General features: G+C 40.9%; 3 protein-coding genes across 3 annotated transcripts in view; all 3 read left to right on the forward strand.

The window, feature by feature from the left end:
- Positions 1 to 27,973, forward strand: part of LOC139480324 (neuronal calcium sensor 2-like) — a 237,514-nt gene that overhangs the window by 20,430 nt on the left and 189,111 nt on the right. The gene's annotated exons all lie outside the window — the stretch shown is intronic.
- On the forward strand, positions 10,065 to 14,232 carry LOC139479645 (fap1 adhesin-like). Its single transcript, XM_071262486.1, has 8 exons — positions 10,065 to 10,320; positions 11,546 to 11,734; positions 11,928 to 12,044; positions 12,098 to 12,358; positions 12,412 to 12,852; positions 13,004 to 13,192; positions 13,246 to 13,706; positions 13,750 to 14,232. Exons 1-8 carry the CDS (start codon positions 10,065 to 10,067, stop codon positions 14,230 to 14,232), a joined length of 2,397 nt encoding a protein of 798 aa, XP_071118587.1.
- LOC139479646 (uncharacterized) lies at positions 14,277 to 14,738 on the forward strand. The gene has a single exon (XM_071262487.1). It carries the CDS (start codon positions 14,277 to 14,279, stop codon positions 14,736 to 14,738), a length of 462 nt encoding a protein of 153 aa, XP_071118588.1.

A 27,973-nucleotide genomic window follows, 5' to 3' on the forward strand; every position in this document is an offset into this window, starting at 1 on the left:
CATTATTTAATTCAAAAAGTTTTCATTTTGAAATTTTATTGATTTCATATTTTTACAGTTTTGTTAGTACTGAACAAAGTTCCTTTTCTTTGACTGAGATATCTGGTAATCAGCTATTTTATCAGATGAAAATATGTGGCCTTGGTTCAAGTAAACCTGGACAACTCCACAATAAAATCACATGGTGAATAGAAATATGAAATGGATGGTTATGGTATAGAAAACATGTCTGGATCTAGAAATTGATACATTTTAAGATGGTGGAATAATTTTCTCTCCAAATTGTTACTATCAGATCGCTTGAGTAGAAAACATAAAAATTGCCATCAGTGAACAGGTTCATCGTATTTAATCATGTATTTATGGATAGAAGCGTGGATTCTGCCCAGCATTGTAGCAAATGTTGCTGTAAAGATGTGTTTGGTTCCTCTAGGATTAGGCCATTACCATGTCGAATGGCAACATCTCCATTGTAATTGATATTCTGGGTCCCACTGCTGTGAAATGGTTGAGAAATGGCAAATAGATATACCTTAACCTTCCTTGAACCAAGCTAAATCTTTTTTATAACCCATGAATGATCTTATATCAGGTTAGGAAACTGTAGACAAAATCTGAGTTTCTCATATTTTTTCAAATACAATTTACATGTATAGTAGCGGATGTCTTGGTTATGTATTGGTCGTGTTTGCCGAATCCCAATGGAATTTGTGCCTCCATTGCTTGGCCAGATCTGTTGAATAAGAGTGAGAATTACATCCAACGCTGAGGAGGATTGTCAGCTTGCTATCTCCATCCTTGCTTGCTGCCCCATGTTTTAACTTATCACAGAAATTGCTTTCTTCTAGAAAAAAGGTGACTGTTGACAGCTAATGTAGTTGAAGTCGGATCTGGAAAGCTTGGTGGACAGCGTGTCATGTGACATCAATACCAGCCTGACACAGACTTGCAAAATGCTGGCCTTGCTGACGAAAATAGCAAAAAACAATTGTTTTGAGACACTTGATAATGAAACCTGTTTCCCTGCTGTCGCCCTGGAACACAAAGTTGGCTAATTTGAGACTATCTTGACACTGGTTCTCCTTTACCTGGCGAGAGAGACGGTGCTAGGGTGGGGAAGATCAGAAACCCATTAACACAGGCTCTGGTGGTAGACTGCTAGATCACTGGCATCGAGGGTCTGCTAGAGGTCTTCTGTAACTGAAGCAGTAGTATTGCACAAAGGCTTTCATTAAATTGCTATCTGGCGCCACTGTTTGTCGCCATTAGGGGAACTCTGGCAGGAGAATTGCACAGTTACAGTTCTCCATGGCACTGAAGGTCATACGTGCAGGTCCAAGGTACAAGACCCCCATGGTGGTGCACTATAGTCGTTCCTTATAAAAGTCTGTTAAATAGAGGAACAATGTTTAACCCCAATTGTCTATGTTGCGCCAAGACCTTGATGACATACTACAGGTGCCATAATAGATCTGCTAAATAGAGGCACCATAATCAGTGATGACGGGTTTCAGTGTTGCTCCAAGACCTCGATGACATACTATGGGCACCAAAACAGATCCACTGAATAGAGGCACCATAATCAGTGATGACAGGGTTTTTTTATCCCCCGCCGCGCGAAAGCGCGAAGCGGGGGATATAGTATTCACGACCGTCCGTACGTCCGTCCGTACGTCCGTACGTCCGTCTGTCCGTCCGTACGTCCCACCTGTTTGTTGCCGCGATATCTCAAGAACTAAACACTGGATTGTCTTCATATTTGGAACTATGGTGTATATACAGACTCCGCAGACACCAGTCGGTTTTGGTGACCTTGACCCCATTTTCAAGGTCACAGCAGGCATATCTGCTTTTGGAGTTGGAAAACGGTGTTGCCGCAATATCTCAAGAACTAATCTCTGGAATGTCTTCATATTTGGAACTATGGTGTATATACAGACTCCGCAGACATCAGTCGGTTTTGGTGACCTTGACCCCATTTTCAAGGTCACAGCAGGCATATCTGCTTTTGGAGTTGGAAAACGGTGTTGCCGCGATATCTCAAGAACTAAACACTGGATTGTCTTCATATTTGGAACTATGGTGTATATACAGACTCCGCAGACACCAGTCGGTTTTGGTGACCTTGATCCCATTTTCAAGGTCACAGCAGACAAATCTGCTTTTAGAGTTGGAAAACGGTGTTGCCGCGATATCTCAAGAACTAAACACTGGATTGTCTTCATATTTGGAACTATGGTGTATATACAGACTCCGCAGACACCAGTCGGTTTTGGTCACCTTGATCCCATTTTCAAGGTCACAGCAGGCAAATCTGCTTTTGGAGTTAGAAAACAGTGTTGCCGCGATATCTCAAGAACTAATCGCTGGATTGTCTTCATATTTGGAACTATAGTGTATATACAGACACCGCATACACCTGTCAGATTTGGTGACCTTGACCCCATTTTCAAGATCACAGCAGGCAAATCTGTTTTTGGAGTTGGAAAACGGTGTTGCCACAATATCTCAAGAACTAATCGCTGGATTGTCTTCATATTTGGTACTATGGTGTACAGGCGGGGGATATTTCGTCACTCTGTGACAAATACTTGTTTAAATAATTTTTGGTTGTTGCATTTTATACTTTTTTTCCAAAGCAGAAAACATAGACTTTCATGATACAAAAAAAGTGAATGACCTGACCAAAATTTATAGAATCTGATGACAGTCTTGATGTGGCTTCAAGACCTTGATAACATACTTTATGCACCAATATAGATCTGCTAAGTATAGGCACCATATTCAGTGATGACGGTCTCAGTGTGGCTCCAAGATCTTGACATACTACAGGCACCATAACATATCTGCTAAGTATAGGCACCATATTCACTGATGACGGTCTCAGTGTGGCTCCAAGATCTTGATGACATACTACAGGCACCGTAACATATCTGCTAAGTATAGACACCATATTCAGTGATAGCAGCCTCAGTATATGATCATATAACCAATTCCCTTCCACTGATTTACCGACCTGAACCTGAAATAAAGGAAACAAGTGAGACCGCCTCATCTGTTTCATATTTAGACCTATGCATAAAGATTCAAAGACTGTATGACAAGAGGGATGACTTCAACTTTCCAATAGTCAACTTTCCCTTACTTATGTGGAGCAATATTCCATCAGCGCCAGCCTTTGGTGTCTACATTTCACAAATGTTGAGGTACAATCATGCATGCTTCTTCAATGAAGATTTCAAAGAATGTCACACAAATCTTGCTCAGAAGTTGTTTGATCAGGGTTATAACATTCAAAGCTAAAGCTTTCAAAATGTTTTCATAGCAATGTATAACCATGTGCTTATGCTATAGCAGGAATTGTACAATGGACTCTGCTTTGAGCAGAGATTTCTTTTGATTACTGAAAGGGTTTTGTAGCTTTTATTCAAAGCTTTGGTGGCATGGTACATTCACCAGTATAGATCTGCTATATGGAAGCACCATATTCAGTTATGATAGGCTCAGTGTGGTTCAAGGACTTAATGGCAACTGCAGTTACTGAAATAGGTCTAATAAATAGGGGCACCATAGTCAGTGATGGCAGTTTTATGCTCCAAAACCTTTTGACAAATCACACTCACCAATGTAGGCTTGCTGTAGGGGTACCATGTTTAGCTGTACAAGGTCACAATATTGCTACTGGCACCAATATAAAGCACTGCTGTAGGGAAACAAGACACAATTATAACATAGCTTGGGGAAGTGGCAGCCCCACTAAAGGAAGCAAACTTTCAGAAAACAGAAGCAAACAAGGCGGCAGACCAAGGAGGTCAGCATGGAGAACTATTTACTGCTGCCAGCAAATATTCCATGAATATCCATGCTAAATACTGGGCAGCATGGGGTGTCTAGACAAAGAAGAGGTTGCTGGACAATTGGAGGAGTTGGTATTGGTATTGATTGAGCTGTGGTAGATACAGGCTTTGTGTCGGACACCCTTCACATACCATCAGTGTGCACCTTGGTAGGGGTCAGTGGCCGCGGGGATGAGACCGGTCATCAGACAGAGGTCCTGGGCTGTGTTGCCTCTCTCGACCACATCTCTTATATCTTGTTTTATTGATTGTTGTAGGTTCTTCGGCATCACTGAGACACAAACAAATTACTAGTTTGTCATGTTGATTGTTTGGGAGGTTTTATCTATTTTTATGTTTCATGTCAGTAAAGGATATTCACGTGTCTGCTGATTTGGCCATGGTTGATCTGACAAGACCCTTCAAGTTGTGTGTGTGAGAAACGTAATGGAAATAAAAATCACAACTTATTTATTTCAGATAATTATCAAATGTACCTTGTGTGTGATTATTTTGTAAACAGGGTTATGTACAGTCCAACATTCAGTCTGAGTAATGTCCAACAAACATGGCTAAATGCGATAAGCAGTGTTTGACATTTAAAAAAATTTCAAGCTACATTCTTCCATTTGTAAAACAGTGCAAGTGAAAAAGCAATAAAATATATTTTTTATTATTGGTTTGTAAGGATACTATTACAATATATACATTGTACATCTTCAGATTGTTGTACCCGGGGTAGTATTAAAACTTGTATTGGATACACAGAAGACTTGCGTAATCAACTTGCAAATAACTTCAAAGAAAGTTTGTTCTTGGTATATGCCCACCCTTATCTACCCATCTAAACTGGCCATAAGAACTCAGTTTATACCCCATAACATATGGGGACCTGCCTTCCGGGTATTTGCAATGAGAGCAGATATCGCTGATGTGTTTGATCCTTTTCATCATGGGATGTTGTCTACCAAGGTGTAAACAATAGGCTGGTTCACAGTGTGTCCCGTGACTTTGACATATGTGAACAATGCTCTTTAACTGATACCTTGATGGACCTCCTTGACCAGTTTCAATAGATCCCTGTGGAGACCCCAGTGATTACAGCAGACCCAAGTGATTACAGCAGGAATCAGCCCGCACTAACCTTGATGGAATAACATGTCGCATGTCTATATCACAGGAGTTTATTGGCTCTCAATATATCTTAATTGTCACATAACGATTAATTTGTCGGCTCCCCGCCATGTGACTGGGTCATCCTACGGACAGTCCACTTTAGGTGTGTGACCTTCACCCTGCGTGTATCGCAGTCAGTTGATGGTATTGGGGTAGACCTCCCTGTGCGATAGATCTCAAGTGTATGGTGTGTTTGTTTGTTGTTTAAAACCGCACTCAGCAATATTCCCGCTATATGACTGTGGTCTGTAAATTATTGAGTCTGGACCAGACAGTCCAGTGATTGCATCGACCTATGCAACTGGGATATACAATGACATGCATTAACCAAGTCAGTGAGGCTGACCATCGGATCCCGTCAGTCGCCACTTAGAACCAGCATAGTTGCCTTTTACGGCAAGCACGGGTCTCAAGTGCGTGGTACACCTCATCAGCCTGTTTATGTCACTGTGTCATATGGCTGTAATCTGCAGCCTTGGCCTAGTGAGTTCGTTTTTGTTATTAGTCTGGAATTTAATGTTCAATATCATATTGTTTCTTTTGCTGATTCATCAACACAGTAAATTTCTTGTAGTTATGTGTTTTTCTTACATCAGTGTTTGTTTATGATTCAAGGTTGAACATATACCACATTCACTGGTGCACCAGAGCAGTTAGAACTTTAGAGAGCTTGTGAGTGAGTGGGTATGGTTTTTCACTGCTTTTAGCAATATTCCAGCAATATCACAGCGGGGGACACCAGAAAAGAGCTTCACACAATGTGCCTGGGTCTATATGGCATGGTGCGCAAATCCTTTAGCCACTGGAGTACCCCACGACCCCTAGAGTTATTGTGATTTGCCTGAGTTCTGAGCTCTGATATCCTTATGGAGAACAAGATCAATGTGTTGCATGCTGCAATTATTCTCCCCACTTAGACTGGTTGTTGGTTGTACATGATAGCATCACCTGTGTTTATATATGTGCAGACAGATATTTGTCATTACTTCTTCTGATGAATCAGTTCATAGCTGATGACAATGTTGGGATTTCATTTCAAAATTACACATTCAGGATTTGACCTGCCTTATTTTGGGATGCTTTTCTCATAGAATATTCCACATAGTCAATAACAGAAAAGGGGCAGTGGGGTAGCCTAGTGGTTAAAATGTTGGCTTGTATTGCTGAAGACCCAGGTTCGATTCCCCACAGTGGTACAAAATGTTGAGCCCATTTCTGGTGTCCTCCGCACACGATATTGTTGAATATTGCTAAAAGCAGCGAAAAACCAAACTCATTCAAATACGGAATACATTGAAAGATAAAACCATCAGAAACCTGACTATGTACCTTTTACCTCCAATAATCACAAGGTTATGTTCCAAGTTGGTCCTGCCAATATGTTCTCTTGAAGTCCTATTTATATATTAACCAATCTCTCCATATTTTGTGTTTACAGATTTCTATCAATTGATTGATCTCTTGTATCATGTACAGGCAGTTCAACCAGTGATGACTCAGTACCTGGGACATTTTATATAAACTTTCAGAAAATACTGTTTATCAAGATCATAATCAAACTCAGTATCATGTAAGAAATCCCTATTCTTCATAAATCCTAATTGTTATGTGTCATTAGATACTTATAGTTTTGCATATACACATAAGGTCATTGTTAGTCTGTTGTTGTTGTTATGTTTGAGTGAGTGAGTGATTCGGTTCACTGCTGAACTGAGCAATATTGCAGTCATATGAAGCATGAACTGGATGTGGTTACCAGCCCAAGGTGATGAAGGCCCCAGACTCTTGCTAGTTGGGGAACCTACAGCCAAAGGGACAGGTGCTGACACTCCCTGGCATAGTAGACCTGCATACTTGGCCAGTAGTCTGGTAGTAGGTAATCCGAGGTAGAATAGGTCTTCAGCAACCCATGCTTGCCGTGTCAGGCAACTATGCTTGTTGTAAGAAGCGACTAACGGGATGGGGTGAACAGACTTCCTGACTTGATTGATGCTTGTCATCGTATTCCAATTGCATTGATCAGCGGTCATGTTGTCAATCACTGGATTGTCTGGTCCAAACTTGATTATTTACAAACTGCTGTCATATAGCTGGAATATTGCTGAGTGCGGTGTTAAACAACAAAGAAAGAAACAAACCAACTGGTTGTTGGTCTTAACTTTTCAGAAGTGACTCAGCTGCTCCAGTTGATTATCTCCCCATCTTAACTTTAGGAGGACTACGGCAGAAGTTTCCTGACATTCTCCGAGGAATAGTTATTCACTGTTGACATTGCACAAGTGTTAAAAATCCTTGGACATCCTGATTGAATAATTCCTCATCTTGCTGTTTGGCCCACTTTCCAATGATAATTTGATCAAGTTACAAATTTTGTTCTCAATTTAGCAATTCTTAATTACCTTGTTATCTCATTGATGCTAGAGAGTTATGTAAATTGCAAACTCAAATGATTTCACCCTTTAGCAAATTCCTCTGTGAACCTTCCAATCATTGCAAATTTCTACAAGGCTTTTTTTTATGACTTTCTGCAGTATTCCAAAACAGAGTCAATATTAGCAAATAAGTGCCTCCACATCATGGGTGTCTGCAACGTGTGACAACCATTTTGTGGGGTGTGAGAAGAATGTTAAAGCAAGCTTTGGTGGAGAGATTGACGTCTCTCTGGACTCTCCAGTAATCAGAGTTAGGAAAACACCACATCCTGAGATTCTAAGTTGAGGAGTTAGAGACGTGACCAACCACTGACATCTTGGCAAGGGATTGTGGGAGTTTTAGAGTTGAGCGTTTTTCTGTTTGTTTGGAGATAACACAACATTTACCCAACATTTTGATCTCACGTTGTTTCTTTTGTGTGTTCGGAATAAATTAGAATCTTTAGCTTGGAATTAAGTTTTTTGCCCATTTCCTGATTTTGTGATCGTGAATGGTTGGCTGAAAACCAGCCCTGCTGCAGCTGAATGAGGATTTTGTTTTCATTAGGTATGTCTGTCATTCAATTTTCATATCCATCAAGATTCCTCATAAAGAACTTTCATTGAAATGCAATGGTTACTATTTTTGGCAATTTAAGTAATTTCTTGTATAGCAGTAGCTTTGATAATATTGAATTTAAAGTTGTGTTCCCTTGTAATTGAAATGCCATCAGAGAAATTACACGCAAAGATTTCAGCCGTCTCTTTCAGCTTATGTGGATTCCATTTGCAAATAACCGGTTATGACATTCAGGTACAAGGAAATGTATAGTGGGTGATTATACACAGGGTGAAAATAGGCCATACCTTATCAGTGCATCTGACGAGAACAGGGAAATGACGAGACAATCAATTATCATCGGAGAGCACACAGATAATAATTCTATATTATATGGGAATGAGGTGGATTCCGTTTGACATGGCAGATTATGAAGAAGAACTTTTCATTACTGTCAAACATGTAAATTATGGCCCTGGCTGACATGGGGCCATCTTTGGTCCTAAACTGTTTGCAATGTTGTGCTGGCTTTGATTGTAGTGTCTGTTTAAACTTCATCTGTAGATACTTTATTCATGCCTTCTCTGACGTTTAATTATGGTGTGGAGGGCATGGATCTCTCATGCTGCTAGATTTCTAGATGTGCGTGTCGCTTATTACATCAGAGAACAGCCTGCTCTGATTTGATGAGCTCCTGTTTTCATAATTGATGGCATTTCTGGCCAGTCAGCTCCTCTCACAACAGCGATACAAGTAATTGTTTGGTGGTCAGGGACAAGATTGCCCAACTCAACTTGGGTTGATAATGCTCTGGAACTGTTGAATGGTGTTTTAATTACTCGCGAATAGTATTAATCACATTGAAATGGGATTGGTTTTGCTTTTAAAAATCATAATGACACTTAATGCTGAGCAGGCAGAACAAATCCAGTTCGAGTTTGAATGATTGATTTAGCTTGTTGCTTTTGATGCCCACCAGGTCAAGGAATGCTTCCAAGGCACCCAAATCACACAACTGTTCGATCTCTGTGGCTAAAAATTACAGCATTTATTCGGGGGTTCTGTTGGGTGTGTTTATATCGTTATGACAAAATCCTCCTTGAAGGGGGGATGTGTGTGTGTGTGTGGGGTGGGGGGGGGGTGGGTGGGTGGTGGGGGGGGGGGACGTTGATGGGGCATGTAGATGGGGGATGTGGAGATGGGCTGGAACAGGTCAGTGTGAATGAATGGTCTAGAGCTTCCACTGACCACGATTGTTGGAGAAGTTCACTGTGAACACATCACTGTCTCAGACACAGAGCACATGGCTTTCATCGATGCAACACATGTCTCACACACAGATGGAATGCATGTCTCAGATACAGATGGAACGCATGTCTCAGACACAGATGGAACACATCACTGTCTCGGATACAGAGCACATGGCGTTCATCGATGCAACACGTCTCAGACAAAGATGGAACACATGTCTCAGATACAGTTGGAATACATGTCTCAGACACAGATGGAATGCATGTCTCAGACACAGATGGAACACATGTCTCAGACACTGATGCAACTCATGTCTCAGACACAGATGGAACGCATGTCTCAGACACTGATAGATCACGTCACAGACACAGATGGAATGCATGTCTCAGACACAGATGGAACGCATGTATCAGACACAGATGGAACGCATGTCTCAGACACAGATGGAACGCATGTCTCAGACACAGATGGAACGCATGTCTCAGACACAGATGGAACGCATGTCTCAGACACAGATAGAACACATGTTTCAGACACAGATGGAACACATCACTGTCTCGGATACAGAGTAAATGGCGTTCATCGATGCAACGCATGTCTCAGACGCAGACAGAACGCATGATGGAACACATCACTGTCCCAGATACAGAGTACATGGCTTTCATCGATCCAACGCATATCTCAGACACAGATGGAACACATCACTGTCCAAGATACAGAGGACATGGCTTTCATTGATCCAACACATATCTCAGACACAGATGGAACACATCACTGTCCCAGATACAGAGTACATGGCGTTCATGGATGCAACACAGGTCTCAGACACAGATGGAACACAAGTCTGAGAAACAGATGGAACACATGTCTCAGACACAGATGCAACACATGTCTCAGACACAGATGCAACACAGGTCTCAGACACAGATGGAACGCAAGTCTGAGAAACAGATGGAACACATGTCTCAGACACAGATGCAACACATGTCTCAGACACAGATGGAACACATTACTGTCTTGGATAGAGAGTACATGGCGTTCATTGATGCAACGCATGTCTCAGAAACAGATAGAACACATGTCTCAGGCACAGATAGAACACACCTCAGACACAGAACATATGTCTCAGACACAGATGGAACACATGTCTCAGATACAGATGGAACACATGTCTCAGACACAGAATACATGTCTCAGACACAGATGGAACACACGTCACAGACACAGATGGAACACATGTCTCAGACACAGAACACATGTCTCAGACAGATACAACACATGTCTCAGACACAGATGCAACACATGTCTCAGACACAGATAGAACACATGTCTCAGACACAGATAGAACACATGTCTCAGACAGAGATAGAACACGTCTCAGACACAGATGGAACACACATCTCAGACACAGATAGAAAACACGTCTCAGACACAGATGGAACACACGTCTCAGACACAGATAGAATACATGTCTCAGACATAGATAGAATACATGTCTCAGACACAGATAAAACACATGCCTCAGACACAGATACAACACATGCCTCAGACACAGATGTAACACACATTTCAGTCACAGACGGAACACATGTCTCAGACACAGATGAAACACACCTCAGACACAGATCACATGTCTCAGACACAGATGGAACACACATGTAGCAGGTAGAAGTGTTTGCAGTGTAGCAGGTAGAAGTGTTTGCAGTAGATGCAATACAGCCCTTTAAATTCAGTGTATTCAGTTGTATAATTTGCAATACAGCCTTGCAGTTGCCTGTATCATTGCTTCATTGTAATATGACCCTGTTTTATAGATCATATCCTCGTGAATATAAGTTTATTTAGTGTGTTGAAGGTGATGTATACAAATTACATATTGAATGTATGTATGTATGGCTGTATGTCATGCAAAGATTAACACCGTCTCCATTGTCTGCAATATGTATGTATTTTCCAGAAATGTGATAATGTTGCAGTTTCTAAAATTGTTTTATGTGAACCATTTGTTTTCAGCTTGTGCATGAATTATTCAGGAAATATGATGACGACAAGCATTATAAGGAGGCTTGGAGCTCAATCATTTCACTGCAGAAGAAACAAATGACTCATTTGGTGCTATTTGAATTTCAAGTTAACAGTTTCTTTGATTCAGTGCTTATGACAGCAACTGAATTCTGTTAGAGTTGAAGATGAGAGGATGTCATTTTGTCCACAACTGCAGAAGTTGGTATAGGGAGGGAATTAACATAGGCAACTGTGGTCACTGCTTGTTGGAGATGGGATCAGGGAACAGGGGTCATTGCTTGTTGCAGATGAGATCAGGGAACAGGGGTCATTGCTTGTTGCAGATGAGATTAGGGAACAGGGGTCATTGCAGGTTGGAGATGAGATCAGGGAACAGGGGTCACTGCTTGTTGGAGATGAGATCAGGGAACAGGGGTCATTGCATGTTGGAGATGAGATCAGGGAACAGGGGTCATTGATGAGATCAGGGAACAGGGGTCATTGATGAGATCAGGGAACAGGGGTCATTGATGGGATCAGGGAACAGGGGTCATTGCTTGTTGGAGATGAGATCAGGGAACAGGGGTCATTGATGAGATCAGGGAACAGGGGTCATTGATGGGATCAGGGAACAGGGGTCATTGCTTGTTGGAGATGAGATCATTGAACAGGGGTCACTGCTTGTTGCAGATGAGATCAGGGAACAGGGGTCACTGCCTGTTGGAGATGAGATCAGGGAACAGGGGTCACTGCTTGTTGCAGATGAGATCAGGGAACAGGGGTCATTGATGAGATCAGGGAACAGGGGTCACTGCTTGTTGGAGATGAGATCAGGGAACAGGGGTCATTGCTTGTTGCAGATGAGATCAGGGAACAGGGGTCACTGCTTGTTGGAGATGAGATCAGGGAACAGGGGTCACTGCTTGTTGCAGATGAGATCAGGGAACAGGGGTCACTGCTTGTTGGAGATGAGATCAGGGAACAGGGGTCATATCCTGTTGGAGATGAGATCATTGAACAGGGGTCATTGCTTGTTGCAGATGAGTTCAGGGAACAGGGGTCATTGCTTGTTGGAGATGAGATCAGGGAACAGGGGTCATTGATGAGATCCGGGAACAGGGGTCATTGCTTGTTGCAGATGAGATCAGGGAACAGGGGTCATTGCTTGTTGCAGATGAGATCATTGAACAGGGGTCATTGCTTGTTGGAGATGAGATCAGGGAACAGGGGTCATTGCTTGTTGCAGATGAGATCATTGAACAGGGGTCATTGCTTGTTGGAGATGAGATCAGGGAACAGGGGTCATTGCTTGTTGGAGATGAGATCAGGGAACAGGGGTCATTGCTTGTTGTAGATGAGATCAGGGAACAGGGGTCATTGCTTGTTGGAGATGGGATCAGGGAACAGGGGTCATTGCTTGTTGGAGATGAGATCATTGAACAGGGGTCATTGCTTGTTGGAGATGAGATCAGGGAACAGGGGTCATTGCTTGTTGGAGATGAGATCAGGGAACAGGGGTCATTGATGAGATCAGGGAACAGGGGTCACTGCTTGTTGGAGATGAGATCAGGGAACAGGGGTCACTGCTTGTTGCAGATGAGATCAGGGAACAGGGGTCATTGCTTGTTGCAGATGAGTTCAGGGAACAGGGGTCATTGCTTGTTGTAGATGAGATCAGGGAACAGGGGTCATTGATGAGATCAGGGAACAGGGGTCACTGCTTGTTGGAGATGAGATCAGGGAACAGGGGTCACTGCTTGTTGCAGATGAGATCAGGGAACAGGGGTCACTGCTTGTTGGAGATGAGATCAGGGAACAGGGGTCATATCCTGTTGGAGATGAGATCAGGGAACAGGGGTCATTGCTTGTTGCAGATGAGTTCAGGGAACAGGGGTCATTGCTTGTTGGAGATGAGATCAGGGAACAGGGGTCATTGATGAGATCCGGGAACAGGGGTCATTGCTTGTTGCAGATGAGATCAGGGAACAGGGGTCATTGCTTGTTGCAGATGAGATCATTGAACAGGGGTCATTGCTTGTTGGAGATGAGATCAGGGAACAGGGGTCATTGCTTGTTGCAGATGAGATCATTGAACAGGGGTCATTGCTTGTTGGAGATGAGATCAGGGAACAGGGGTCATTGCTTGTTGGAGATGAGATCAGGGAACAGGGGTCATTGCTTGTTGTAGATGAGATCAGGGAACAGGGGTCATTGCTTGTTGGAGATGGGATCAGGGAACAGGGGTCATTGCTTGTTGCAGATGAGATCATTGAACAGGGGTCATTGCTTGTTGGAGATGAGATCAGGGAACAGGGGTCATTGCTTGTTGGAGATGAGATCAGGGAACAGGGGTCATTGCTTGTTGTAGATGAGATCAGGGAACAGGGGTCATTGCTTGTTGGAGATGAGATCAGGGAACAGGGGTCATTGCTTGTTGGAGATGAGATCAGGGAACAGGGGTCATATCCTGTTGGAGATGAGATCATTGAACAGGGGTCATTGCTTGTTGCAGATGAGATCAGGGAACGGGTCATTGCTTGTTGCAGATGAGATCAGGGAAGAGGGGTCATTGCTTGTTGCAGATGAGATCAGGGAACAGGGGTCATTGCTTGTTGCAGATGAGATCAGGGAACAGGGGTCATTGCTTGTTGGAGATGAGATCAGGGAACAGGGGTCATTGCTTGTTGCAGATGAGATCAGGGAACAGGGGTCATTGCTTGTTGCAGATGAGATCATTGAACAGGGGTCATTGCTTGTTGGAGATGAGATCAGGGAACAGGGGTCATTGCTTGTTGCAGATGAGATCAGGGAACAGGGGTCATTGCTTGTTGGAGATGAGATCAGGGAACAGGGGTCATTGATGAGATCCGGGAACAGGGGTCATTGCTTGTTGCAGATGAGATCAGGGAACAGGGGTCATTGCATGTTGGAGATGGGATCAGGGAACAGGGGTCATTGCTTGTTGGAGATGAGATCAGGGAACAGGGGTCATTGATGAGATCCAGGAACAGGGGTCATTGCTTGTTTGCAGATGAGATCATGGAACAGGGGTCATTGCATGTTGGAGATGGGACCAGGGAACAGGGGTCATTGCATGTAGGAGATGAGATCATTGAACAGGGGTCATTGCTTGTTGCAGATGAGATCAGGGAACAGGGGTCATTGCTTGTTGCAGATGTGATCAGGGAACAGGGGTCACTGCTTGTAGGAGATGGGATCAGGGAACAGGGGCCATTGCTTGTTGGAGATGAGATCAGGGAACAGGGGTCACTGCTTGTTGGAGATGAGATCAGGGAACAGGGGTCACTGCTTGTAGGAGATGAGATCAGGGAACAGGGGTCACTGCTTGTTGGAGATGAGATCAGGGAACAGGGGTCACTGCTTGTAGGAGATGAGATCAGGGAACAGGGGTCACTGCTTGTTGGAGATGAGATCAGGGAACAGGGGTCACTGCTTGTTGGAGATGAGATCAGGGAACGGGTCATTGCTAGTTGGAGATGAGATCAGGGAACAGGGGTCACTGCTTGTTGGAGATGAGATCAGGGAACAGGGGTCACTGCTTGTTGGAGATGAGATCAGGGAACAGGGGTCACTGCTTGTTGGAGATGAGATCAGGGAACGGGTCATTGCTTGTTGGAGATGAGATCAGGGAACAGGGGTCATTGCATGTTGGAGATGTGATCAGGGAACAGGGGTCACTGCTTGTAGGAGATGGGATCAGGGAACAGGGGTCATTGCTTGTAGGAGATGAGATCATTGAACAGGGGTCATTGCTTGTTGGAGATGAGATCAGGGAACAGGGGTCATTGCTTGTTGGAAATGAGATCAGGGAACAGGGGTCATTGCTTGATGGAGATGGGATCAGGGAACAGGGGTCATTTTGGTGCTTGTTGGAGATTGGGATCATTAAGTTGGAGGTGAAAGATGAGGAAATGATGATGAAGTTAATTCAAATCACTATTGAGGAAAGTGGGGTGGAGATCATATTACTTCAGGATCCACATGTTGATGAGATTCAGAAGGGCATAGGTTAAGCTGTTATGAGTTGTGGTTGCTATCACAACATGTTATGTCGCCAAGAAATATGTGACACTTTAGGTTGTCATCCTGTGGTGTTTGGATATTGAGCTTTACATCCAAATTTTATTGGCCTTTGTTCTATAAAAAACAATGAAATGGACTTCAATAAAATCAATTTATATTTAGGGATGAATCAATAGAATTCATTTCATCAAACATTATTATCAAATATCATTTGCCACCATGATGGACCCCCAAAAGAAAGCCCATTTATTGTCCTTGAGAATAATTGTCACCCAGGCACTTGCCTATCTGTGAAAGGTGCAGCTATCATATCCGATAATGACCCCAACATCACAGAGTGGCCAATGGCATCAGATAACATTTATGACAGGTCATATTATTCTGTGCCCTATATCCATCCTTGGTGCCTACAAGGCTGTTCAATGCAGCCTAGACATTGATGTTTGCTGCAAATTGGAGCAAGCAACAGACTCCATGCTGCTGGTCTCAACTTGTCATAGGAATCACGCTGTCAGTAGAATATCATGTGTACTACTATCCACACAACTAGCAACACATCTTGTTGCATTATGAAGGTGTCAGCGTGCCTGCAACACATGATAGCAGGTCGACCAGTTGTGATCATCCACTTCACCTAATATTTACCCATAAGAGAGGGACAATTAATTAGGTGACCAGGGTTGGCTATGCTAGAGGGGTCTAGAAAATTAGGTGATGTGGGTACGGAAGAGCCCACTTCCAAATTCTTAAGGGGTTACCCGGCCATAAAATTCATACACACATCTTGCATGTTTTTTTTAATACAAGTCCCTTAACTACATGTATTTTCATGTTAATTCATTTTAAGCATATTTCATTCATTGAATCTGGATCGGTAACAAGCTCAGAAGGCTTATGTTAATACCTCCTGAGTACAAGTTATATACATGAGGGCATAAATAAAAACATGATCATAAAGTAAATACATTTAAGAAAAGCAAGTGGTCATGAACAACAGTAAGTGTCATTAGTAGAGGAAGAATAATAAGTCAGATTTATAGTCTCACGTTAGTTCAAACCTTTTGGAATGAATATTTATTAATTTACTAATATCAAGGTATCTTAATTATTAGCTTTTGTATGATTGGCATTACCATATAATATAGTGTTAAGATCAACTCCCTCAGAGTAGAAGAATAAGTCATTTCTTTTATCATTTAAAATTAGACTGAAAAAGAAAATTGCTTGATACATTTTCATGTTTATGTCCACAAGGTCAAGCTACATTATCAGTAATGACCTTTCATATCGATGGGCATTTACATCTCAACCAAGTCTGAGGCAAGAATGTCAAATCTGACAAAATCTACTTACAAAATTTAGATCAATATACAAATTGATATTTTTATTCTCTTTTAATGATCTCTTATATTCACCAACGGTTTCTGCATTAATAACATCGTTAGGCCATTGATTCCAGCTTGTCTGCCCCCCCAAGGGTGAGATATGACACATTGTTAGTACATTAGTTGTTTATAATACTACCATCTCCAACACCTTTATAATAAGTCCTCCTCAATTGATATATACATTGTACCATACCTTTACTTGGGGTATAGTGTGTTGTTTTAAGAATTAATTGTCAGTCAGGTTAGATGTCTCAGCATGAAAGCACTGATGTCTAAGTTATTGAACTGGTTTAGTGAGGCGCTGAAGTCCAGTCATCACAGATATTAGCTGATCTGGGCTCATTGGTGATGAGGTGATGTGGGCGGTAATTTAGCAGGATTAGTTGGTGATGTGGGTGGACTCTGACAAGGTACATGTGAGGGCGAGGGATGTGATAGCTGCATACAACTATCCAGACAACTAACAGTACTGCTTGTTGCATTGTGAAGTCATCAGTTTGCCTGAAACACAAGCCAGCAGGTAGACCAGATACACGTGAGGGCGAGGGTGTGATGTGCTAACTGGACATCCATTTAATGTCTCTTCATCCAAGGAAATCCTGCCAAGGAAATCTGATAAATCGGTTTGATATACTTTCAAGAGATCATTTCTGTTTTGCATTTGACTAACTCTCCCGAGAACAATCTTAAAAAATTGAGCACATTGTTTGTTAAAGAATTTGATCAGGATATATAGCTTTATTGCTTTTTACACTTTTATATATATATCTTTCATGGTCAAACATTGTTATAGAAATAATGAAATATGTTTAACAAAATTGCAACAATAAGAGAATTGATATTTAATATGAGACTAGAAAATAACAACTCATAACATACATGTATTTAGAAGTAAATATTTAGATATAACACTTTCTTAAGACCAATATAGGATGATTCAACTACTAAAAGACCAAAATAATGTAACACCAATAAGATAAATATGGTATGAAGGAATTTTGTTCTTAAATCATTGTTGTCTATAAGAATATACTTGTCTCAGTTTTAGCTCACCTTAAGGGAGCTAATATGTCAGCCGTATTGAAAATGTAACTCAGGCATTTCTGTGTGTAGCATTGTGAAATATGATATGCAGCAAGTATGTGTGTTTTTGGAGAATAACGTATTACATTTTGGGGTATATTTTGATTTTTGGTCAGCTATGACCTTTGACTTTCACCCACCATTATTTTCTGGTGTTCCTGCATTTTTTACATTTCTTCTGAAAGTACAAGACTTGTGGCGCTGAAACTTTGTGTGAATTATCCTAGCTATGGCATCACTATAACTTGCTCATTTTGATCTGATGTTGAACATATCCTCCACAGCAACTATATTTAGAAAGCCATTATTCGGCCATCTTTTTTCAAAATGTATTGATATGAGTGTAGTTAGTAATGGGACTCCTTTATCATTTTTAGATATAATGAATTTTGACCTTGATTCAAACATTTCCACAAAATTGCTAGTGTCACTGAAGTGAAAATGCTGTTATGCGCTATAAAACTGAAAGTAGCTATAAAAGTGAAAGTAGGTGCAAAATTGTATCTTTGACCCAATGCCCACTAGCCTGTCACCATGTTTCATCAAAATATCTGCATACACTTTGGAGCAAAGAAGAAAAGTTGGTTTGTTCACATGGTTGCTATGTAAACCAAACTTAATGTCGAAAATAAATAGTACGAGCAACATGAGGAGTGAATATTGGTAGGATGGTCCTGGCCAAGTTTCACCATCCTGCACCTTTTGATATCGGAGAAACTAGTGAAATAAGATCAAGCAGACTTTTCATGTACAGGCAGTGTTTCAGCAAATTTGACTTTGTCAGTAACCCCTTGGCTGGCCAAAGCCAAACTAGTCATTGATTCAACCTTAGCGGCAAGGGTTAGAGACATACTGCACTTCAAAGAGGGTTTGTCCTCTACTTGAAAGGTACGTGAACCTGTAGTCCTCAGTAAGACCTTTGCACTTGGAGCATGCTCTGAAATACCTTCTCCTCTCATACTGTTTGACTTATGAAGCTGAAATTTGGCATAAGGTTCTTTCCTATGAAGACATCCTTTCTTGTTTAAATCAACGTGACGTGACAACGTTTAAAAAAATCAAATAGTACAAAATGTTTTTAAATCTTACCGTATTCTAAAGAACTTCACTGTGGTTGAATGTTAATGACTATAAGAAGATTCAAGTTTGTTCAAGGCGTCACTGTTTGCACTTAAGTTCATTATCGTAAACAACGTTGCAAAAAAACTCTTTTTTATCCCCTGCCACGAAGTGTGTTGGGAAGGGGGGAGGGGGATATACAAACGGAGTTCGTCCATCTGTCCTTCAGTCTTTCTCTCTGTCTGTTCTCTGCTCAAAGGGGACACATTTTCTCAGAAACTACTGATGTTACATGAATGAAACTTTGCATGCTTATCTACAAGATACTTTTCATGTCTGTGTTCAAAAATTGGACCAGTAAATGTTTTTCCAGAGTTACTTCCCTTGCTACATGTTTTTAGATTTTGAGCATAGACAGTTACTACGGCCCTGGATCCATGTTATTTTACATCTAAGAGATACTTGTCCAGACGGAGTTCAAGAACTGGTACCATAAAATATTGTTTTCAGAGAAGGGGCCTTCTGTGTGTATTTTAATTTCACATTTAATTTCTTCTGATGACATAAAGCAACCCTAGTGCCCATCTCTTCTTTAGACTTTATGGGACTCTTTTTTTAGTTTAGGTTCACTACTATATGAACAAACAATAATCTAATGTGCCCCATGGCGGGGGATGGTAATAACGCTGTGTTTTTTGTTTTCTTAGTGTTTCTTATACTAAACATTTGAAAAAAATATCAAAAGTGCATGAAAAGCATTCTTTCAATCAAGATGACGTTCCATTTTGATTAATGGTTGCTGTAACCGCTGAAAAAGTCCTAATAGCCTGTGTAAGATAGCATATAAAAGGACTGGCCTATCATTATGAAGTATCAGTTGTTGTAGTGTTAATATAGCCACAATATGTCCAGGAGACTTAACTTGTAAATCTTGTCAAGCCAGTTCCACATGTTGACGGCAAGCTTACTGAGACCTTGTGTAATCATCCAGAAGCACCCATATAAAGTCCCGGTGAGCGAGGTGGATCCAATCATTGCATTCCACATAGGTCGAGACCCACTTCCTTAAATCTTTAGGCTTGTTTGTCTTGTGCTGTATAAATATGTTATTATCACACATCAGATCCTTGATATTGCTTGACTTTGATCTGATTACCATTATTGACAAGTGAAGATTTCTGTCAATTTATGTTCTTGACTGACGGATGTGTCATGTAGTTGCTGATTATGCAGGTTCTGAAGTCTTGTAAACAGTGAAGGTTGGCCTGACATTGCATATTGACAAGTTACGGCAAATACTGACTAACAGTCACCTTGAACTGAAAAAATTGTTTGAAAATACATCAACAAAAACTGTGTCCTTATCTTTTAGAAAAACACTGATATTGTCCATTATTCTGATACATTAATGGCTTCTGTTTGTCCATTGCTATCAGCTGTCATCACTAATTAACTGCCATATGTTTCCACCTTTGTCCTTTTTTACGTGCACATTCTTTCTGCATCCTTCATTCATTCAGGATTCGCCCCGATTATGTTTCTAGGTTTGTCAGCACCATACCTGTGCTCGTGGGTTTCACCAAAGTGGTAAACGTCTGAGACCTGCATCACTTCGGGCTTTCCTCCCACATTGAGCTGACACGCCGTAATATAACTGGAATACTGTTAAAAGCGGCGTTTAACCCAACTCACTCACTGTTTCATTCATTCAGCTGATGAAGGATTTGCAAATCATATGCTCTGAAACATTGTGTTCTTCATTATAAAGAAGTTGCGTCAATAAATTCTCTCTCTCATGTACATCACTACTAAATGCCATTCAAAGATTTTGTGTTATTCCGGTTTTCATTTAAATTTCAAAATGACTTCTGACCAGCTATTTCACTATGTCGCTTTTCTCAGTATGACCTTTGATTGATCAACAGGAAGTCATTTTAGTTCAAGGTGGTGGAAACATGGTAATTATTTCTATCTAACTTAAACGATCATATATCTAGTTCAGACTAGCCGCAATAGGCATGTCGTCTTTGACTGCAAAAATACTCGCCCTTTTGCAGTAGATAGGTCTAGTGGTGAACTAGGGCCTTTTGATTGTTTTAGATTTTTGAAAAAATTATTTTATTTTCAACGACTTTGACTTAGACTGAAAATGTCAGTAGTGCTCCTTTCCGAAGCAGATCTTGATAACTGTATAATATTTTTTGCCTTTAACACAACCGGACATGTCATATTGGCAGGAGATATGAGTATTTCATGCTTGTTTCTACTTAGCACTTTCAAATATTTTGGGAATAATGTTTTCCTTTCATGTGAATAGATCCAAGTGTCAATACCATTGGAGTTTTGATGTTTTGATTCAGTAGAAAAACTGCATATTTACAACTACCGATGTCATACCTCAAAAGTACAATTAAATGGAAGCTGAATCTGTGCCTCGCACATCGCATGATCAATTTGTTCAGCAGCAAGAGGAACATGGTTCTCCATTGTCATCATGATGGTATGATGCGTACAGAACATACAACTAGATATTAGTCGATGGCGTCATTGGTGTAGCAGAGAAAAGTGCAATTACAGAAACCGTTTTGTCCCTGGCATCACTGACATAACATCATCACTAGTGATTGAAGTCCCACTGCTGAGGGAGGAGGCGCCAGGGCTTGAAACCCCAAGATACCAGCAACATATCGCTGTATGTCAGAGCTGTGTCTACAAATTGTCTCCTTTAATGTTGTGATTGTGTTGATAGGGAGCCGAGGAGTCACGTGGAGAAACATAGAGCGGTAAATCAGCGTGTATCTCCAACAGAGGTCCGAGAATTGGGTCTAATTCTCATTTCCAATTACAATTTCTCTAACAACATCTGCTGGCAAATCACTTGATAGTTGGCTATGTCAGATTGATGTGACCGCCATGCTCATTTACTGGAGGTTATCTACACTGAATGTTCAGTTGCTTTACATGGAAAGTATTTGATAAGTTTACGAGTTAACCTTGGATTATGGGGTGACTGCTTCACTGGGGGGCGCCATGTATGTGTTATAGGCAGACTGTTGAAAGATGAAATTGCATGCAACATGCTGATACAGCTTGTTAAGGACTATAAACTGAGGAGGATAAGAACGTATACCAAGTTTATTTTTTATGAAATTGAAAAATGAAGAAATGTTGTTAAAGTTGATTATGTCTATTTAACCACCACCACACATTCCTGCAACAGTTTGTTATACATAATCTGTGGCTGGGTAATTTTGTGTAAAAATAAATTGGTTCAATGAAAACTGGGGTAAGAAATGAATTTGCATCCACATGACCCCTTCCATATTTGAAATGTTGTACATTTGTGCTGAAGAAAGCAAATCTATCTATTTATTTAAGATAACATGTTTAAGGTACCTATCAGCAGTTGTGTATTTTGCCAAAAGTTAAAAAATTAAAATCAAGTTTTAAAAGTTTAAAACAAATTATATTTTTGTAATTAAACCATGTAGAAGTACTCTTGAGTGATGACTAAGTTTCACAATTCATATTTTTGATATACTATCGCTAATTTAAGATATTTTCAGTTGAAAATCAAGCATATGATAAAATCAGCTGAGGGGTATTTTTTCCTTTGCTCTTTTTTAGGTGACATTTTTAATATGTTAGGGGACAGATTTGTATGCAACTTGTTAGTGATAGATTTATACCCTATAGCAACAGCCATTTGTTAATTAGTCCTTCTACAAAAGCGTGAAGATCTATGAATGTGTATGCTCCTGGTTTTGTTGAGAATGACAACACTGCAGTGACAACACAACTTGGAAGCACCACATGGCATGCCTGGGATGTACTATCTCCCTGTCCACTGATCTTAGGGGTTCTTTCTCCCTCAGTAAGCAAAGCATTGGTTGAATAAATGATAGGCTCACCCAGTACAGTATTAAATAACATTAGGAATGGGTTCCCTGGCAATTAAGCCAGGACTGACTTATTGACACAGGTTGTCCAAACAACACCCCCTCCTCTGTAAGTTCAAGTGTAGTTCTTGCTGAAGTAACCTCTAGTAACTGAGGAACAGCCATCCAGTGTTGACCAAGAACATCTTCATGAGGCAAGGGAGTTAACTGACCATAAAAATCCAGTTTCCACCCTTGCCAAACTAGGCTGGAATTTCCAGGCTCGATCGTAGCGCCACCAGTAGCTTTTACAAGACATCCCTCCTCTTGACCAATAATTAACATTCCACCTCTCATATCACTTACCTTTGCTTCAATCAAAATGGCAGCGCCCAGTCAAGACGATATGATCGATAATCAAGATCAATATTGTAATAAAACGGGTCTTACATGCTAAGTGTTTCAAATCACATGAGCACCTTTTAATCAAAACATGAAACGATTTGCAAAATGTCTGTTGATGACAAGTTGGCAGTATACATGCTCTGCAAATCCTGCAGTCGACCGAAATCTGCATGTTGAAATCCGTGTTGTTTATATTACAAACCGGATTTCTATTTCGTTACGCGATCTCGTAACTCCAGAGTTCCAGCCTAGTTCGACTTTTATAGTCAGTTAACTCCTTTGCCTCAGGAAACTGTTAACTCTAATAGCACGATACCCATGTTTGTAGGTTTCACCATAGTGGCAAACTTCTACAACCTGTGATTATAATCACTTTCTCATTTCTCCACATACATCTGAAACAGTGACATCAACACTAATGCATTCATTCAGTTTCCACATTAACATCCAATCCTAAAGCAATGATTCAGAACATCCACCCCCTCACATCGTGTCCTACATCCCTGTCATCAGCATCAGCATCGTTGGCCTGGACTACTCTTCTACTAATTCATCTTGTCCAACAGTTCAAATCTCACTCTTTCACTCTGACAAGCTTTTAAGTCTCCAAATTTGAAACTATTAGCTGACTTACCGTTGTGGCAAGTCAAGGTTGGAGATTTCAATTACAAGCTAATACCAAGCCTCGTATAATTTCGCAGCCCCATGCAATCCTTCCTTAAGCCCACACTCTCGTCGATACTAATGACATTAATTTGTTATCATAAGGGTGAGTAGTGACCCATGGTTACTTTCATTTTCAAAATTCATGTATGAGTATATTTTTTTCCATTTGTTGCGAAATTGTTTGAGAGACCAAGTGTTTTGTTAATTTCCTCCCGGGCAGGTTATGATTGATTGGCTAATTTCAGGATTCCCAGGCTGCTGTCAAAGGCCTTCATCTCCGTCCTTGTTCACAGAATTGGAATCCAATTAACATTAAACGTATTCTCTCGATCTCCGACTAATCATCCATTTACAGTGCCATCTACTTCACAATGTTCACAGAACGGTCTTGTTGGCAATATGAGAACGGCATACATTCATATGGGATGTGTCAGTTTTCAAATAGATTAAATTGCTACAGAAAAGTTGGAATTGGAATTTGTTGTTGTCAAGTTCAAATGTCAGTGCAAGTGTTTAGTGAAGACAGTAGGTCTTGCATCAGCTTGTGTCGAGTATATGTAGGTAACGCTTAATGTCAGTTTTCTTGGAATGATAATGGCACTTCACCTTAAGGCTCCAGAAGGACTTTTCATTAGTGTATATTCAGGTTTCCAGCATGTAATCTTCGCTTCAGGAGCAGTGAATTGCACTATTGACTCCAAATTCCGAACGCCTTGATGAAAATGTCTGTTTTCAAGTGTTTGCGTCCAATAGATGTACCCTGTTGTTAGTTTTCTTGTTAACTCAAAGTTCTATCTGTGACCTCATACCTGTTTTAACAATGCGTTGTGTTAAAAATCACCTATAGCCAGCTCAGATATTTGTCCTAATACAAAGTGAAAAGTGATACGCTGTTCCCCTGTCAATATATTATGTAAATAATATGCTGTTCCCAAGTCAATATATTTTGTAAATAATATGCTGTTCCCGTCAATATATTATGTAAATAATATTCTGTTCCCCTGTCAATATATTATGTAAATAATATTCTGTTCCCCTGTCAATATATTATTTAAATGATATGCTGTTCCCCTGTCAATATATTATGGAAATAATATGCTGTTCCCATGTCAATATATTATTTAAATGATATGCTGTTCCCCTGTCAATATATTTTGTAAATAATATGCTGTTCCCCTGAAAAAGTATTGCATAAAATACAGGTGTTCCCCTATTAAAACATTGTGTAAATTACACACTGTTCCCCTGTCAATATTTTACCTACATGAATGATATGTTGTTATTGATAATGATATATTGCTGAAATCTATCTTCATACTAGGATGAAATTCATAGATATCACACATATTGCATCAAAGAAACCCAAATGTCCTCCACATCACTTCCATAAAACTTTTTGAAAGCCTTACTGAGGCCTTGAATGTTGTAACTATGATCCAACAACTATGGAGCAAGAATCGTATCACTCTGTTTGAAATCTTCTTAGTAAGAACATGCTGGGTTGTAAGTTGTGAAATGTGGACACCAAGGCTGAATGTGCTGGATTTGGCTTGACATAAAGGGAAAGTTGAGAATTGGAAAGTTAAAAGTCATCCCTCTTGTCATGCAGTCTTGTGGAGAGTGTTTTGTCACTCTTAATCTGTATGCATAAATCTAAATATGAAACAGATGAGGTGGTCTCACTGGTCTCCTTTATTTCTAGTTCAGGGTAAATCAGTGGAAGGGAACTGTCTATTTGATGGTTATTGAATGATGTCAGATCATTGATATACCTTTATCTTAAGTTAAAATTTCCTTTGCCAATCCAAGCAGAAATTCCGATTCATATGCATACAAAATAAACATCAGCAAGAAGGAGAGCACAATGAGTGCCCATGGGGATGCCTACTTCTTGCCTAAATGTCTTTCCCCAAAGTCCATCATTTCACTTTTTTTTTTTCTCTGTAAACTTAAGATTGCATAAGCTTTCATTTTTTGACAGATTGTCTAGAACCTCTGAAGATAGATATACAACTATTCCTAAGTATGTCTTGTGGGATACTGGTGAACGGAACTGAATAAGCAAAGAAATTGTTGAAAAAGAAATAGCAACATAGATTGGTCGAGCATGGTCAACATGTGAAGAATACCAACATTGTAACGCCTGTCCGGGAATACACATTCCAGTGGAACTCCTCGACACATTCATCCGGAAGAAGAGCTCTGGCCCAGATGTCAGAAGCACCCCTAGAATGTGTGTGTTATTTTGGTGGAGGAAGTGTTATATAGAGGAGCTGAGACACCTGATTCCGGTATTGTCAGGTTCAGCATATATATGTTCTGTAGGGTCAACTACTTCAATGATGGGACCTGTTTGGGGACGAAAGGAATCCATTTTAGAATGTAGAAACCCAAATAATTTTCAAAGTTAAGGTGTGTGGTAGTATTCAGAACTTTGTTTCTTTTGAATTTCTGTAGTTCTTGGGCACGCCATAATTGTATTTTTGGAAAAGCAAATTGTGAAAAACAGTCATCATGGTTAAAGCACCAAGGAAGACTTGCTGGGATGGATGTACCATGACAACCATACAGGGGGGATTTCCAAAGTGAAATGCACAGGTTCACTCCAACATCGGTTCACCGAAAACTAACTTGTGAAATCGATAAATGACCACACAAGATCAATGAATGATCAATTAGTTTTATTTCTACACACAGTTTTTGGTTTACAATCACGATGGCAATTGAGTGGATGCAGGCAGTGGCAGCAGCAGTAGGTAACAGGCCCTACAATTAATGTTACTGCACTCATAATTGTTCTGATCACTGTCATTGCTGAATGCCTTAATGGAGGCTTGTCTCGGTTCTTGAATCCAGATTAGTGGTGGAAGGTGGCGGAACTTTGGTGCTTCTAAATAGGTATCCAAACTGGACATGGTCAGTAGATTTGAATAGCGTGAGATAAAGATGGGTGTCGCAACAGCTGAACTCAGCTTGCTTTCATTACGTAGGGGATATTGATACTATTGGATGCTTTTAATGCGAATTTATGAACGTTAGATTTTTCATCACACTTGGTTTACATTATCTTGACATCTTTATAAGTATTATTGGAAGATGCCAAGTTCTGATTTGATTACAGTATTCCAGTGGCCACTCTTATTTATCTGTCAAAGCAGCAGTCCTGTTTATGGTCGGTGATATAGTTGTGGAGCTCCAGCCAATCACAGCAAACAAAACTGCCAAATCTCCAACACATCACATTTTATGGATCGTTGATGCATTTTGCGATGCCTAAAATTAATCAAGATACTCAAGATATAATTTATATCAGAAGTTGACTGAATAGATATTCAAGTTGATCAGGTCACTAGAATCTAATGGAAGAACTGATAAATGAGTATATATTCCCAAGATGGTGAGGATTCTGATGAAGGATGGACTACAAAGGTTCCAGTTTGTGTGGTTACACAAGTCCCTGCAACTGGTTGTGGCTATAATTGAGTCAGCCTGGGTAGGGGGATATGTTACAGAGGTCCCAGCATAGGGGGAGATGTTACAGAGGTCCCAGCATAGGGGGAGGTGTTCTAGAGGTCCCAGCATAGGGGGAGGTGTTACAGAGGTCCTAGCATAGGGGGAGGTGTTACAGAGGTCCCAGCATAGGGGGAGGTGTCCCACAGGTCCCAGTGTAAGGGGAGGTGTCCCACAGGTCCCAGCATAGAGGGAGGTGTCCCACAGGTCCCAGCATAGAGGGAGGTGTCCCACGGGTCCCAGCATAGAGGGAGGGGTCCCAGCGTAGGGGAGGGTGCCAGCATAGGGGAGGGGTCCCATGGGTCCCAGTTTAGGGGGGGGCGTCCCACAGGTCCCAGCATAGGGGGAGGGGTCCCAGTGCAGGGGGAGGTATCCCACAGGTCCCAGTCCAGGGGGAGGGGTCCAAAGGTCAAGCGTGTGCTTGTATTAGACGAGAGATAATACCCTGCCCGAGGTGTAGCTGGTCACCCATCCTCTCTCCCTCTGTGAGATGAATAGTTAATATGGGGCTGCAGATGATGAGATAGATTGCGGTAGTTGATTAAACTGGCGAATAACTCTACTTGATCAAAGTGGTAATTGTTAAATTGCAGTAATACAGTTCGGGAACAGTGGCAATCCCACAAGCTCATTAATCAATTATGTTTTATTCATTTGTATTGACAGGCTTGGGATATAACCATATAGTCCTAATGTAACAATT

This window comes from Haliotis cracherodii, unplaced genomic scaffold (assembly GCF_022045235.1).
Source record: "Haliotis cracherodii isolate W230 unplaced genomic scaffold, xgHalCrac1.p SCAF_4, whole genome shotgun sequence".
NCBI classification, from domain to species: domain Eukaryota; kingdom Metazoa; phylum Mollusca; class Gastropoda; order Lepetellida; family Haliotidae; genus Haliotis; species Haliotis cracherodii.

Excerpts from the sequence above, each read along its gene's own strand:
- LOC139479645 (XM_071262486.1), top strand. The coding sequence starts at position 10,065 with ATGGAACACAAGTCTGAGAAACAGATGGAACACATGTCTCAGACACAG. Across the intron at positions 11,735-11,927 it reads GATGAGATCAGGGAACAGGG|ATGAGATCAGGGAACAGGGG; the intron begins GTCATTGATGAG and ends TGCTTGTTGCAG. Across the intron at positions 12,359-12,411 it reads GATGAGATCCGGGAACAGGG|ATGAGATCATTGAACAGGGG; the intron begins GTCATTGCTTGT and ends TGCTTGTTGCAG.
- LOC139479646 (XM_071262487.1), top strand. The coding sequence starts at position 14,277 with ATGGAACAGGGGTCATTGCATGTTGGAGATGGGACCAGGGAACAGGGG.